The sequence below is a fragment of the Chiloscyllium plagiosum genome, chromosome 26, assembly GCF_004010195.1.
Source record: "Chiloscyllium plagiosum isolate BGI_BamShark_2017 chromosome 26, ASM401019v2, whole genome shotgun sequence".
Taxonomy (NCBI): domain Eukaryota; kingdom Metazoa; phylum Chordata; class Chondrichthyes; order Orectolobiformes; family Hemiscylliidae; genus Chiloscyllium; species Chiloscyllium plagiosum.
The window spans coordinates 44,427,867-44,442,613 of NC_057735.1; the positions used below are offsets into that span (position 1 = coordinate 44,427,867).

At 42.0% G+C, this 14,747-nt stretch overlaps 1 protein-coding gene across 1 annotated transcript in view; it reads right to left on the reverse strand.

Annotated features, from left to right (window-relative positions):
• Positions 1 to 5,077: 5,077 nt before the first annotated feature.
• The window catches only part of LOC122563305 (peptidyl-prolyl cis-trans isomerase FKBP5-like), a 131,452-nt gene continuing 121,782 nt past the window's right edge, over positions 5,078 to 14,747 (reverse strand). Inside the window, exons 9-10 of the mRNA XM_043717019.1 lie at positions 9,680 to 9,919; positions 5,078 to 5,465 (exon numbers count right to left, since the gene is read on the reverse strand). Coding sequence (XP_043572954.1) covers positions 5,370 to 5,465; positions 9,680 to 9,919 — 336 coding nt within the window. The 3' untranslated portion in view covers positions 5,078 to 5,369. The remainder of the gene's footprint in view (positions 5,466 to 9,679; positions 9,920 to 14,747) is intronic.

Below are 14,747 nucleotides of genomic sequence, written 5' to 3' on the forward strand. Positions count from 1 at the left end.
TTGGACTGGGGTGTACAAAGTTAAAAATCACACAACACCAGGTTATAGTCCAACAGGTTTAATTGGAAGCACTAGCTTTCGGAGCGATGCTCCTTCATCTATTCCACAACCACCTGATGAAGGAGCAGCGCTCCGAAAGCTAGTGCTTCCAATTAAACCTGTTGGGCTATAACCTGGTGTTGTGTGATTTTTACCAAAGTTTTGAGTGCATTAATTTCCCAATGTTTACCTGCACCATCCAACAGCTTACTCCATTCAACCCATTACGCTCATGGATAGTACAAACTCAGGAAGATCTGATTGTTTGTGGAGTTACAGCTGTGCCCACTAATGAATTCGTCAAAACTTTGGAACACAGAGGCAGGAATAAACCATTCAGTCATGTGAGCCTGCTCCATCATTCTAGATGGTGGTTGATCATCCACCATAATATCATATTCCCATGCTACTCCCATATCCATGGATGCCATTATAATTAGAAATTTACCAATCCCAGTCTTGAACTTAATGCCTGGCCTTCCACAGCCTTCAGTGGGAGAGAATTCCAAAGATTCACTTCTCTCTCACTGCATGGACTGTAATGTTTCAAAAGCCAGTTCATCACAACCTTCTCCAGAGCAATTAGGGATGGCCAGGCAGCGACACCTCTACCCTGTGCATGGACGAAAACAGAAGGAAAGGTGTATCTTAGAGAAAGTGTCGAGAATTTCAAGCAGGTGATGAATGGATGCGTTGAGGTGATGATAACAAACAGATATGAGAATAGTTAGTCATGTGCAGCTTCAGCCCTGCCTTAAGTCCAGGTTTAAACATTTTCTCCAAAGGTTTCATTTCCCTGAAAGTAGGAAGAGATCTCAGAAGCTACAAGAGTAGCCAATGTAGAAGGAAGCCATTTGGCCCAAGTGCCTGTACTGAGTCTTTGAAGGAGTTATCCAGTTAGTCTAGAAACCCCGCAAGTATTTTCTTTTCAAGTGTATAACCATGAAGAGTCCTGTAGTGCATAGCCAGAAGGTTTAGATCAAGTTCAAGTCCCAGTTGCCTTGGAGTGCCTCCCAGCATGTCAGAACAAGATGATTAAAATAACTATAATTTGTCCTTGTGAAAGTTTAGTATTGGATCTACTTCCACCATCTTTTCAGCCTCGATAATGATGCATAAAAATATGAATCTCGCATCTGGTTCTTTTGATCAAAAATTCACAACAGTGTAAAAAGGAAGTGTACCGCAGCTACGTTTGAAAGTTCCCAACAGCGATACAATGTGTGCCCTGTACACACATCAATCACTCAAACATTCAAAGACCAAGATGTCAGGACACAATGTTCCAGATGTTTCTTGCAAAATGATAAATGGCAAACACAAGAGCAGTGCTTTTAGCATTCAGTTGGAGCTGTGGCTGAACTTCCCGTTATAAATTAATCTCTCCGCTCGAAGATCTATTGATTACATGTCTTTAAGAACACGCTCAACACAATCCCATACTTGTGCCAAGTGATACCGTTTCAAAATACCATTCGAAATGTTGTGAGTTTAGAGCAACAATCAGTCTTCTTAGAAGTGAGCCTCAAAGAAACACAAGGGTTGGCAACACATGGAGATACATTCAATATTCTTCTGCTGCACAAATATATGGTGCTTTAGCTTTTTATATCAGTACTGGGCTCTTTTATGCTCACTAGATACTTTATTACTTCACACACAGGTCAATAAACTCCCCTGTGCATTTCACACAAGATGAAAAGAAGGCTTAACTTTTAAAGTTAAAAATCACACAACACCAGGTTATAGTCCAACAGGTTTAATTGGAAGCACACTAGCTTTCGGAGCCACGCTCCTTCATCAGGTGGTTGTGGAGGGCTCGATCGTAACACAGAATTTATAGCAAAAATTTGCAGTGTGATGTAACTGAAATTATACATTGAGAAATTGATTGTCTGTTAAGCCTTTCATCTGTTACAATACAGTGATAAGTTTCACTTCTTTAATGTGTAAATCACAAAACCCTTTTTTTTAAAAGTTGCATTCTCAGGTTAGCTCCACAATCACCTGATGAAAGAGCGTCGCTCCGAAAGCTAGTGTGCTTCCAATTAAACCTGTTGGACTATAACCTGGTGTTGTGTGATTTTTAACTTTGTACACCCCAGTCCAACACCGGCATCTCCGAATCATAATTTTTAAAGGCTTTATTTAAAATGAGCATTAATCATTTAAAAATAAAACAAAAAACCAAAAAAAATCAAGAATTGTAATTTTGTGCTTTTATTCTATAATGGCATATTTATTGTGACATGGAGGAGCCGGTGTTGGACTGGGGTGGACAAAGATAAAAATCACACAACACCAGGTTATAGTCCAACAGGTTTAATTGGAAGCACTAGCTTTCTGAGCGCTGCTCCTTCATCAGGGGGTTGTGAAGCAGAACTATAAGGCGCAGAATTTATAGCAAAAGATTACAATGCCATGCAAGTAAAATTATATATTTAATATACCTAGATTGTTGTCGAGAGTGTGTTGCTGGAAAAGCACAGCAGGTCAGGCAGCATCCAAGGAGTAGGAAAACTGACATTTCAGGCATAAGGCCTTCATCAGGAATGACTGTCTTTCATCTTTTAGAATGGGTTACAGGTTTTGGTTCATTAATATGTAAATCCCAGAACTTCTTTTATGTCGCATGCTCAACATAACTTAAAGTTTCATAGAAAAAGGTGACATCTCAGCTCAGATGTTGCATTAAAGGTATGAGGTCAGAGTCTGTCTGTATCCCAATCTTGAATCAGACTAATTTATTTCCAAAGTGGAATTTACAAAATATGATATGGATTTACTGTCTGCATTGCAGATACATTCTATTTTGCTCAAAAAATGCACAACCTGTAGGCAGTCAATGCTGACAGTCAATCCAGTTTTGTAAATTCCACTTTGGTAATAAAACCAGTTTAACTCAACATTGGGATACAGACAGACTCTGACCTCACACCTTTAATGCAATGTCTGAGCTGAGGTGTCACCTTTTTTTAAATAAAGCCTTAATTATCTTGACAATGTGACTTAAAAGAAGTTCTGGGATTTACATATTAATGAACTGAAACCTGCAACCCATTCCAAAAGATGAAAGACTTAACAACAATTTAGGTCTGTTAAATATATCGTTTTACTTGCGCGACACTGTAATCTTTTGCTATAAATTCTGTGTCTTATAGTTCTGCTTCACAACCACCTGATGAAGGAGCAGTGCTCTGAAAGCTTGTGCTTCATAATAAACCTGTTGGACTATAACCTGGTGTTGTATGATTTTTAACTACATTTAAAGAGGGTGGTCATATAGGGAGTTGATTTCAATACTGTTCGAACAGCTTCAGTTAACAAATACAAGCAAATCTCTGCAGTTTCTGAGTTTGTGTCATTTGAAGCTTGTTGGATCAAATCCCACTTAACACAACTTATTCATTATTTAAACAAAATTAGAATCATGAATGACTGACATTCAGAAACAGTGCAACAAGGAGACAGAAAACCAACAATTTAGTAGGTGTGAATTTCACAAAGGAATCCTGATGTTGTTTCTCATTAAAGTTTTCTAGCTTTTTAACTGAAACATCGGGGCCCCATATTGACAGGGTCTGGGGAGATTTGGGTATCTTTTTAAGAAGATGAACAATAGATGTAGAATAGACCAAGTAGCGTTATAAAACTTCTCCATGAGTCAACATAATCATGACAGCTTTTCCACTTCAACTCAATCCATTTCTCCTGCACAATGCGTAGGGAGCATCCCCTTTGCCGTGTAATCAGAAAGGTCGTGTACAAGGGTTGGATTTGAAATTATGAATAATTTTGGGAGAAAGGAGGGTTAAAATTCACCCCTGACTCTGTGAAGGAAATTTAAGACCATTTAGCCCTTGGGTGGCTGTCTGTGTGGAGTTTGCACATTGTCTCTGCGTCTGCAGGGGTTTCCTCCGGGTGCTCTGGTTTCCTCCCACAGTCCAAAGACGTGCAGGTCAGGTGATTAGCCATGCTAAGTTGCCCATAGTGTCCAGGGATGCATAGGCTAAGTGGATTAGCTATGGGAAATGCAGGGTCACAGGGAGAGGATGGGGGGATGGGCCAGGTTGGGGTGTTCTTCAGCGTGCAGACTTGACGGCCAAATAGCCTCTTTCCATATTGTAGGGATTCTGATTCAAAACTAGACCCTATTCCAAACCTGACTCTCCCATCACGTTTTTCATCTCTGGTCCTCCTGCCTTTTAAACGGCTTGTTGTAAATATGTGTGTGATTATATACCTTAAATCACTTTGATACATTTCACTGCATCAAAAACACTGCATATATGTTATTCAGTTTGGTTTTTTGATGGAACGGCATAAGATGTTAATATATTAATCCATGTGGCGCACAGTGTCTCACTCAGTGTAATAAATAGAATACTTGCAAACCAAACAAATTGTTAAATTAAATGTGATGGAATGGGAGCAGTCAAAGTTTAATTGGTTAGTTACCAGGTCAAGCCCAATTACATCAGACCATTCCATATTTCCCAAGGGCTCAATGCCCACATTACATTCAATATTGAGACAGCCACTGGGTGCACAGTGAATCATGACGGGAAGACACGTGATGAAAATGTTTTCCATGAATGCCTCCTCCTGTTTACAGCATAAAAATGACAACTGCTTTTTATAATCGAAACACATGGAAAGCCCAAGCATGTGTAACTAACAGTGGATCCTTGGCCATTTGAAATAGTGCCAAATTATTTCTATGATTTGCACTGACTCTTTCAGTCATGGTAACTCTTCAGAAAGCCACTTAGTGCAGAGTTTGGGGGTGGGGCTCAGGGCATGGGATGTGAAAAATCTTTAGGGAAGCCATACCTGACACTTAATGAGAAGCCCGGCTTTCACTTAATGGCACAAACTCTTCAAGCGGAAACAGCATGTTCCTGAGCAAAAGGATTGTGCCTTACTCTGGGGAAGTGTCCGCCTGGGAGTGAATCAATATGGAAAGCTACACCATTCCCAATTGAGCTCTACCTCGGGAGTGTTTGATCTCTTCATTCAAAGACAATAGCCAGACCAGAAGAATTGTAACCTTTATTTCTGTTAGACTCTGGAATGATTAGGATTTGGAAACATATTTTCATTCAAGGTTATGAAGTATAACTGCAGCTCCCTGGCGAAGGTTTGGACTCACGGCTCTCAGATTGAGTTGCGACACACTGAACATGTCGAGATCTCCAGTTATAATAATCCTTTTGTTCCCTTCCTTTGACAGAAAGCATCTCATTGCCCTCTTAAAAATGGGGCACTGTCCTACATTGGTGTGTTGGAAAACAGTTTATAGCCTACTCATGTGCCAGAAGGTTCTCCATTCATTCTGCTTCTCGAGCCTTCTTTTCAGGTGGATCTTCTTCCACATCTTTAAATACATTCTTTTCCTTCTGCCTTGAACATTTCCTGGTTTCTTCCTGCAAGACACAGTCAAGGGGTTAGCAGGAATCACTGAGACTGCGAAGAACATGTCTTCCTGCTGCATAGTCTCTTCATCGCACGATGGTTCACTCGCGTCATCAGGGAATGGGAACCTGCCACCCTTATCCAGTCTGCCCAACATGTAACCCTAGGCCCACAGACTAAAATGGCCGAGTGTCACAAAGCTGGTCCCTTTATTTTACTAAAAGCTGTTCCTTGGCTCAAGGAGACTCTGTCCTTGATTTTTTTCAGAGGGGCAAGAAACCGGGCCGGGCTCCGATCAGTCTAGTTTGGAACAGAAGTGAAAAGGATTTTTAGAGGCCTTTCGTTTAAATGTAAACAGATGAGACTTCAGGCCAAAAGGGTCATGTTTTAGAAGTGACCTGTATAATGAAAAGGAAGTGATCAGTTCTTTAGTTGAGTTGAGCAGTTTCAGATCAGTCTTGAACTGGGAAGTTCAACAGGGAGCTGTGTGGAAACTCTCTCTCGTTTCTGCCCTTCAACTTCAACCTATAAGTGTGCATTCCATTTATACTGCGTCTCAAAGGGAGTTTGCTTATTGGGACTGTTGTGTATATTCGGAACAGCATAATTAAGTCTAGTTGGATTGGTTGAGTTCTGGAGGGGTTCTTTATTCTGTTCTTTGTGTTTCATTGTATAATTTTGTGAATAAATTTTTGTCTTTTTTAAAATCTAGTAATCAACCTAGCTAACTCACTCCGTGCAATTTTCACCATATACTTACCGAAACAACTTGCAAAGTTATGGCCTGGGACTGCCTGCTTAAGAATGTTTTGAGTGGCCTGGCCTAGTCCATAACACTAGCAAGTCACTCAGTTTAGGAATCATAGAGTTCCTACAATGTGGAAGCAGGCCATTCAGCCCAGTGAATCCATACCGACCTTTCGAAGAGCCACATTTATCATGGCTAATCCAACTAGCCTGCACATCCCTGCACACTATTGGCAATTTAACGTAGCCAATCCAACTAACCTGCACATGTTTAAACTGTGGGAAGTAATGCAGAGGAAACCACGCAGACACGGGGAGAAGGTGCAAATTCTACACAGACAGTCGCCCGAGGCAGGAATTGAATCCGAGCCTTTGGCGCTGTGAGGCAGTCACTTACTTATCCACTGTTGGGATGATAATTTTACCTGTGATGTGCACATAAAAGAATAAATTGGGTAAGCAAGTGATCTCAAATTGTCCTTGCAATGCAGCATTCCAAAGCGAACCACCAGTAATGCTCAATTCCCTGATTTGTCAGCTTGGCTTGAGCCCTTGGGAGGAAGGAAGGTCAATCTTACGATCTCTTGTTCCATAGCAAAAGAGTTGGGGCTTTAGCACTGGCTTATCCACGTCACAAAGCTTGTGACAGAAAAGCAAATTACAACTAGCCAATTGTTTTTGAAAGTGACTTGTACAACAAATATACTTGATTAAAACTGGCTGCCTAACGTTAGCTGAGTTTTGTTTTACACATGGTGGATGGATAGGATGGTTGTAGGAGGGACAAAGTGCCCAATTATATCCTAACAACAAGAGGCAGGAACAGATGGTCTTAAAGACAAGGCAGAAGACCAGAAGCTGGGTTTGGGTCAGAGTTGGGATACACTGAGCAGAAAAGTTGAAGTTAGCCGTAAATCCTGGGGAAGTCTTTTAAACACGCCCCAAATTCAGAGATGATTTGACTTAGAAGGAGGTTGTTCAGCCCATTATTTCTGGGAGAGCCCTTTGTGGGAGATATTCAAGGAAAACTCCATTGCTCCGCTCTTTCCTCATGGTTCTGTATGTCTCAGCTTCAAGTGATTATCCATTCATCCTTTAAAAGATGTATTGAAGACTTTCGGACTACGGGAAACACATTACATTTGTTCAGAACATTCCATATTCTCAGGACAGCACAAAATATTCCACAGCCAACGAAGTACGTGCGAAATGTAGAGCTGAAACATCTTGTCTTCTGACAAGAAACCAAAGTTACCTTTTTTCAGAAGGACTGCTTAGTCAGGAGCCATGGGTTGGTGGTCTCTGTGAGAGCAGTATGGGGGAGTTGGCAGTAAGGCCAGAGGAATGGCTTTCTGCAGGCCCTATTTTCCCAGTGTCAGACCTCCCAGTCAGGCCCACACTGTGTTTGTCTACCCATCTTGGAAAACATCAAGCTGGCCATACAGTATAACATGCAGCATGCATGATACGCCCTTTCACAACTGCTCTGGTACCAGTGGTACCACTGTGAAGTCTCTGAGTGGTTCACTACTGTCCTTTAGAGAAGGAAATCTGCCATCACCACCAGGCCAGGCCTGCATGTGACTTCAGACCCACACTAATGTCATTCACTCTAAACTAGCCTTTGTCATGGCCTAGCAAGCCACTCAGTTGTATCAACCTGGACTGTCGAGTTTAGAGTTAGGCACTACAAATGATAATGGCAAAGCAAGTCTTGTCAACCCCACAAAGTTCACCTTACCAATATCTAGGCACCTGTGCCATAGGTGAGCAAGCTGTCCCTGAGACTAGTCAATCAGCAGCCTGACACAGTCATGCTCACAGAATCATACTTACAGATCAGGTCTGAGACATCACCAACATTATCCCTGCCGAAATGTTGTCTCCCTTATCCACATCATGAAGCTGGGATGGCAACACAGAGGTATGTGATCAGGAGCAAGCTGTCCTGCGAACCCTCAACATTGACTCCAGACCTTCTGAGGTCAAACATGGGCAAGGAAACCTGCTGATTACCAGCCACTGCCTCCTCCCACACCAAACCGCAGAAACAACATGGGATATTCAGGGCTATGTGATCCCACAGCCAATGGATCAGTTCTATTCTCTGCATCCTTGCCACATCCTGTTACCCCCTGACAGTGTAAAACCTGTCTCCAAGATATAAGTCGGGTGTATAATTTAACATTGATGACTTGTTTGGATGAGTCCAGTTACAAAACACTCAAGGTGCTCAATGCAGGCACCCCATCTACCAAAGTAAACATTCACTCCCTTTATCACTGACGCCCAGTGATATGCTGTGTGTACTATGTACAAGTTACACTGCAGCAACTCATCAAGGTTCCTTCAACAACATCTTCCAAATCCATGACCTCTACAACCTAGAAGGACAAAAGCAGCAGATACATAAGAGTACCACCATCTGCAAGTTCTCTTCCAACTTCATATCATCCTGAATTAGAAATACATCCCTGTTCCTTCAATATCACTGGGTCAAACCTTGGAACTCCATCGCTAATTGCATTGTGGGTGAGCCTACAATCCACGGAGTAGTTCAAGAAGGCAGCTCACCACCAGGAAGGCAGGTAGGGATGGGCAATAAATGCTCACCCCGTCAGCAATGCCCACATCTCATAAGTGATTAATAGACATCATTCACAACTTAAAGTCCTCAATTGGCAGTGGGTCAGGAGGTGCAGCCATTGGCCTACCCTCCCATCTCAGTTTGATCACGGTCAGATGGGAGTACGATTCAGATACATCAGAACTCCAACTCATTGCATTCCCTTTCTGCCTTGAAGGATGACACTGGAGGGGGCAGAAGATTAGTTCTGTGTTCACAGCTGTAATATAAGATGTGCAGTGGTGAATGTCTGCACAGCAAGCTCCCACAAATGAGATAAGTGACTAGATAATCTTTTCCAGTAATGTTTAATGGAGTCAAAATTCTAGCCAGCTAACAGGGTATACTCTCATTCCCTTCTTCATATAGTTCTGGGTTTATGTCAGACTGATTTAGTTTAAGTTCTCCTTTCAAACCAAGGGCAGGCAGAAGGAATTAATTTAATTTGGTGTCATGTTCGGCTCAACACTGTAGACCAAAGGCCCCGTTCCTGTGCTGTGCTGTTCTATGTTCTACATTCTCCTCTGATGGTGCGGTATTCCCTCCACACTCCATGGAAGTGTTTGACTAGATTACACTTTCCAGTCCATGGAGTTGGGACTACCACCAATGATGTAGCCAATGCTTGGCTAATATTTGAGTGGACAATGTGGTTGCTGCTTTGGCATAATGCTCATGGTTTAAAGGTTTCTAAAGAATAGCAAGTAGCAGCAACTTTACATTGAAACACTGACCACACTTTAAAGTATATAATTGGCTATAAAGTGTTTTGGGATGTCCTGAGGTCATGATAGATGCTGACAGTTAATGTGTGTCCTTCTTTCCGTAATCATTTCTCCTGTCACTTTGCACCTTAGAATCTCTGTCTGCAAACTTTTGGAACATGTTGGCATAAATCTTCTTGTTCCTCTCGTGGTGTTCCTTCATCCTGTTCTGACACAATACAATTTGCACCTTTGCAGCCTTATTCTCAGGGTTGACTTGTAGCACCTTCTGGAAGTCAGCCTTTGCCAAATCAAACTCATTGACACAAAGCCTTGCTTCACCACGCCTGTACAGTGCTTTCTCATTGGTTCGGTCAATCTCTAAAGCCTGTGGGTAAACAGAAAAGGAGGGTGAGCTTCACAATTTGACTGTTGATTGACTTATATTAGCATCTTTGATCGAGTCATTTCAGTCTCAGACAAAACTACTTTCACCAAGACATGCAGCAAGTAAAGTCATGTTATGATTCCCAGTTGATGGGTAAAACGAGAAGTCAGATCCCAGCATAAAACCTGACTTGATAAACTTTTAGTTTTATATTTGCAATTTGGTTAACATGCTGGTTAGTCACTGAACAGATTTGCATCAACTGAGAACAAGAAACAGAAATTTATTACGCAAAAATGAAAGAAAACAGTAAAAATGATCTCAAACCATTCATGAGAAGAAAATGTCAAACTACTTCCTAACCCTATGCATTGTCCACAGAAACAATATCCCCATCTCGATTGTCTAGGGCTCTATTTAATTACTGCCTAGCAGCTTCCTTGTACAAATGTTCTCAGTTCTAATGAGCTGCAGATTTCTAACTCAACTTGGACATTTCTCCAATTAAACCCTTGTACTGAGGCGATTTGTTCCCTGAATCTTTCTTCCAGGAAGAAACCTAACCTAGTTTCAAAACTCAGTCTTCTAAACTGGACTGAAAAACTTACTTCTGAACTGAAATTTTTATTAAAACAATCTTTGAATCTTCTGAACTGTAAACAAAGCTAACACCCTTACATATTTACCCTACCTGTCATAAACCGGACAGTGGACACCTTTCTGTTTACTGCACAGGGATTTGTAGTGCTCTGCTGTCTGGATTAGATCACTGTTCTGGAAGGACTCTCGGACATCTTTTAAAGGAAAGATGTTCAGTCTTTCCTTTAAAAGTCACCCTGTTCAGTTACCCTATGATCTTTGTATAGTATGATCTGCCTGTATTGCAAAACAAAACTTTTCACTGTATCTAGGTACATGTGACAATGTTCAATCAAATAAAAAAAATTTTAAAAAAGATTATTGCTGCTCTCAACACTACTCATCTGTGTGCCAATACTGACACTGCCTGTTATCTGCCATCTCTGCCAATATTGCCCAAGAGTTATTAGTGTGTTAATTCACTGCTGCCAATCCCCCTATGTCTAGGATCTATTAAATGCTCAGAGGTAAAGGATATACAATTGTGGATGTTTTACAGAAAAGGCAATGTCTTTTATCAACAATATGGTCTATTGCAATAAGTACAGCTACGTTATTAGTTAGGTATAATTAATAAGACTCTCAGCTGCTGTATAGAATACTTCAGCTCCCTGCAAAAGAATCACAATTCCCATCTCTGGTCTGGGTGGCAGATTGGGTGGAGCTAATGTAACTTCAACATGGACTCTTTCGGAACCATTACCTCAACGACTTCACTCCATATCCTTCTATCTCCGATCAAACATTGTGTTAGACAACGCCTGGTCTATCAAGGGTTGAGGGGGATTAGATTGAGGATTTCAAGATCTTGTCTGGATAAAGGCAGAAAATGTTTCTATCAGTTGTCCTGTCCAGGACACAGAGCAATACTTTTAAAATCAGAGGGAAGCCATATTAGACAGAAATCTGCAAAAATACTTGTAAACACAAAGGTTGAAAGACAGGCAGAACTCTCTGCCACTAAAAGTAGCTCACTTTGATTTGTTAAATAACATTAAATCTGAGGTTAATGGATGGTTGCTGACAAGAATATCCATTCTGTAAATTATAAAACAACCCCAAAGGCAAGGGCATCACTCCTGTGCAGGAAGCTTTAGATTGTTTCCCTGCAAATTTGAGAACTCAGTGCTGTTTTAATATTTCCTGAGTGCCTGGTTGTAGTACAAGATGAAAGGTGCTGTATTGTAGCCTCTGAGCTCGAAGTTGTTCTATTCCCACTCCAAAGACTTGTGCACATAACCGAGGCTGATACTGTCATACACTATGAAGGCATCTTTTCAATGCCTGATGCTCTGGTTCAGTGTTAAGACTTGCCAATCTAATTGGTAACAGTGAATCAGTGAAAGAGGGGTTCGGTTATTTTTGTTTCAGCTCTCGCACTGCTTCAAGTTACTGTTTCACGTCTAAAGGGCAGTGGTTGGGTGGTAACACTGTGGGTTTGGTGAACGGGGAAGGAGTTGCTCTTTTCTCAGCCTCAATATGACTACGAGTTGAAAACCTGCATGAAAGAGGTCAGCTTTGAAAACATTTAACAGCAACCTCACAGGGAGAACATTAGCGTAACATAACAGTAACATAATAGGGATAGAAGCTAGCACGGGACATGTGGTCACCTTGCTCAGGAAGGCCAAGCGAGTATTCCTACTGTCTAATCTTCAAAGATTGGTCTCTTGTATAAATTAAGAGTAATTAAAGCATACGGAATAATGTACGTTTGCTGCTATGTATTTAATATTCTCAATAGTATGGGGAGTAAAGGGAAAGAGAGTAATTTAAAGAGTCATGGAGAGGCAGCTGTCCATGAAAGTTCTTCCGGTGCAGTGTGGGAAGTCAGTGTTCACGACGTGTTTCTAGCTGCAGTTACAGGAAGCCCGTGTTTTGGATCTGGAGTAGCGGCTGGTGTCACTGCAGTGTATCTGCAAAGCTAAAATCTCTGAGTGTAGCTCGTGGAACAAAGTGGTAATGCTCCAGGTAAAGAGTGCAGGGGCAGAAAGGGAATGGGTGACCATGAGGTAGGTAGTGCAGGAGTCCCCTGGAATCATCTTCCCCCAGAATAGCTTTTCTATTTTGGATACTGCTGCTTTCTGATGGAATATAGTGAGAGACAATTCCATGGCACAGGCTACGTTGGGTGGGGAAAAGATAAAAGTGGGAAAACAATAACATTTGGGAAGTCTCCAGATGTGGCAGCAGGATGGCCTGTTGCCTCTCTAGTGCTAGGGTCAAGGATGTCACTGATTGACTACAGGACATTCTGAAGGAGGAGGGAGAACAGGTTGAGTTCATGATCCATGTCAGTACCAATGACCAATGGCAAAAACAAGGTTGTGGTCCTGCAAGCAGAATGTAGGGAGCTAGGAAATAAATTAAAATGCAGAACTTCTGAAGTAGCCATCTCAGCATTACTCCAAGCGCCATGAGCTGATGAGTTGAGGAATAGGAGAATGTGTGGCAGGAGTGATCAACGAGACTTCCCTTCAGCCTCCTGATACCTCACTCCACCATCAATCCAGCTATCACCCAGCCACCTCTCAGAACATACACCCATCCCTCAGAGGTGGATGTCATGCTGACATCCCTTGTCAAAGAAAATGGTTCATTTTCCTGGACTCTTTGCTGTTACTGGATGGCTGGTTTGTGATGCAGAGTGGTGCCAGCAGCGTGGGTCCAATTCCTGTACCAGTAAGACCCCACTTTCTCAACCTCTCCCCTCATTAAACCACCACCAGTCCTTTCTCTCTCTCTTTCTCTCTCTTTCTCTCTCTCTCTCTCTCTCTGTGTCTCTTCCCCCGCTCCCCCCTTCCACACCCCCTCACCCCCACCCTCCCACCAAACCCGGAACATTTGCAACTTTCCATACCTCAGACACAGCCCCTATATCTGGGAAAAAAGGAAGTTTATGACCAATGTCTTTGCAATTCAGTAGAAAGCTTTCATCATCCCCACAATGTGGCACTGCTTTGATAGTTTAAGAATAAGAGAAAAATGAAAAGATATAACTTAAAGAGAAGGCCATCTATGTTCAAGTTCTGACTTCTTGCTGAATGTCTGGATGTATCTCATCCCACCCTGACGACTTCTTAAAATAATGCCTGGGGTTTATAATATTTTGTCTTTAAAATATTTTAGCCCATCCACTATCACAAGTCCCTCCTTTTCCTTTACGGCTGTATCACATCTTCTCCTTGGTAAAAGTAGTTTCAAAGTACACATGATGTTTACCCTCCATGTGTAAATACTCTTTTCAGGCTCCAGAATGGCTGTGTGCCTCCTCTTACCATCCTTTGCCCATTTGTAGAAGACTTTTGATTGCCCTGTTTAGCTGCCTGTCTCTTTTCATAGTAACTCTTTGTTGCTCTTATTTACTCTTGCACAATCGCTGTAAACATTCAAAATTCAGCCTTGTGCCCACTTGTGTAAGCAGGCTCAGATCCAGTATCTGCTGCTTCGCAATTTTCTGCTTCAATCCACTCTCCAACTCTTTCATCATCCAGGAAGCTCTAACTAATTTGTTTGTCTTTTCTTTCCCCATGATGGGAGGGTATATAAACCGTCCTGAACCATCTCTTGTTTAAAGGCAGCCAATTATGGAATAGCAGTTTTGCCTGCCGACCTGTCAATCTAGGGCATATCTGTTCTCAAACCGTTGAAATTGACTCTTCTCTAATTAGTTATTTTCAATTTTGATTGCTCCTTGTCTTTGAATTTAAAACAGTAGAGCACAGGAAGGGGCCCTTCAGCACATGATATTGAATCATAGAATCCCTACACTGTGGAAACAGGCCATTTGGCCCATCAGGTCCACACTGGCCCTCAGAAGAGCATCCCTCCCAAACACACTCCCCTACCTTATCCCTGCAACCCTGCATTTCCCATGGCTAATCCACCTAGTCTGCACATCCGTGGACACTATGGGCAATTTAGCATGGCCAATCCACCTAACCTGCACATCTTTGGACTGTGGGAGGAAACCCATGCAGACACGGGGAGAATGTACAAACTCCACACAGACAGTCACCCGAGGCTGGAATTGAGCCCAGGTCCCTGGTGTTGTGAGGCAATAGTGCTAACCACTGCTCCACCATTCTGCTCCAGTTCTGCCGAACGTGATGCCAAATTAAATGAATCCCTTCTGCCTGTCCTTGATCCATGTCTCTCCATTCCTTGCATATGCATGTGCTTATCTAAA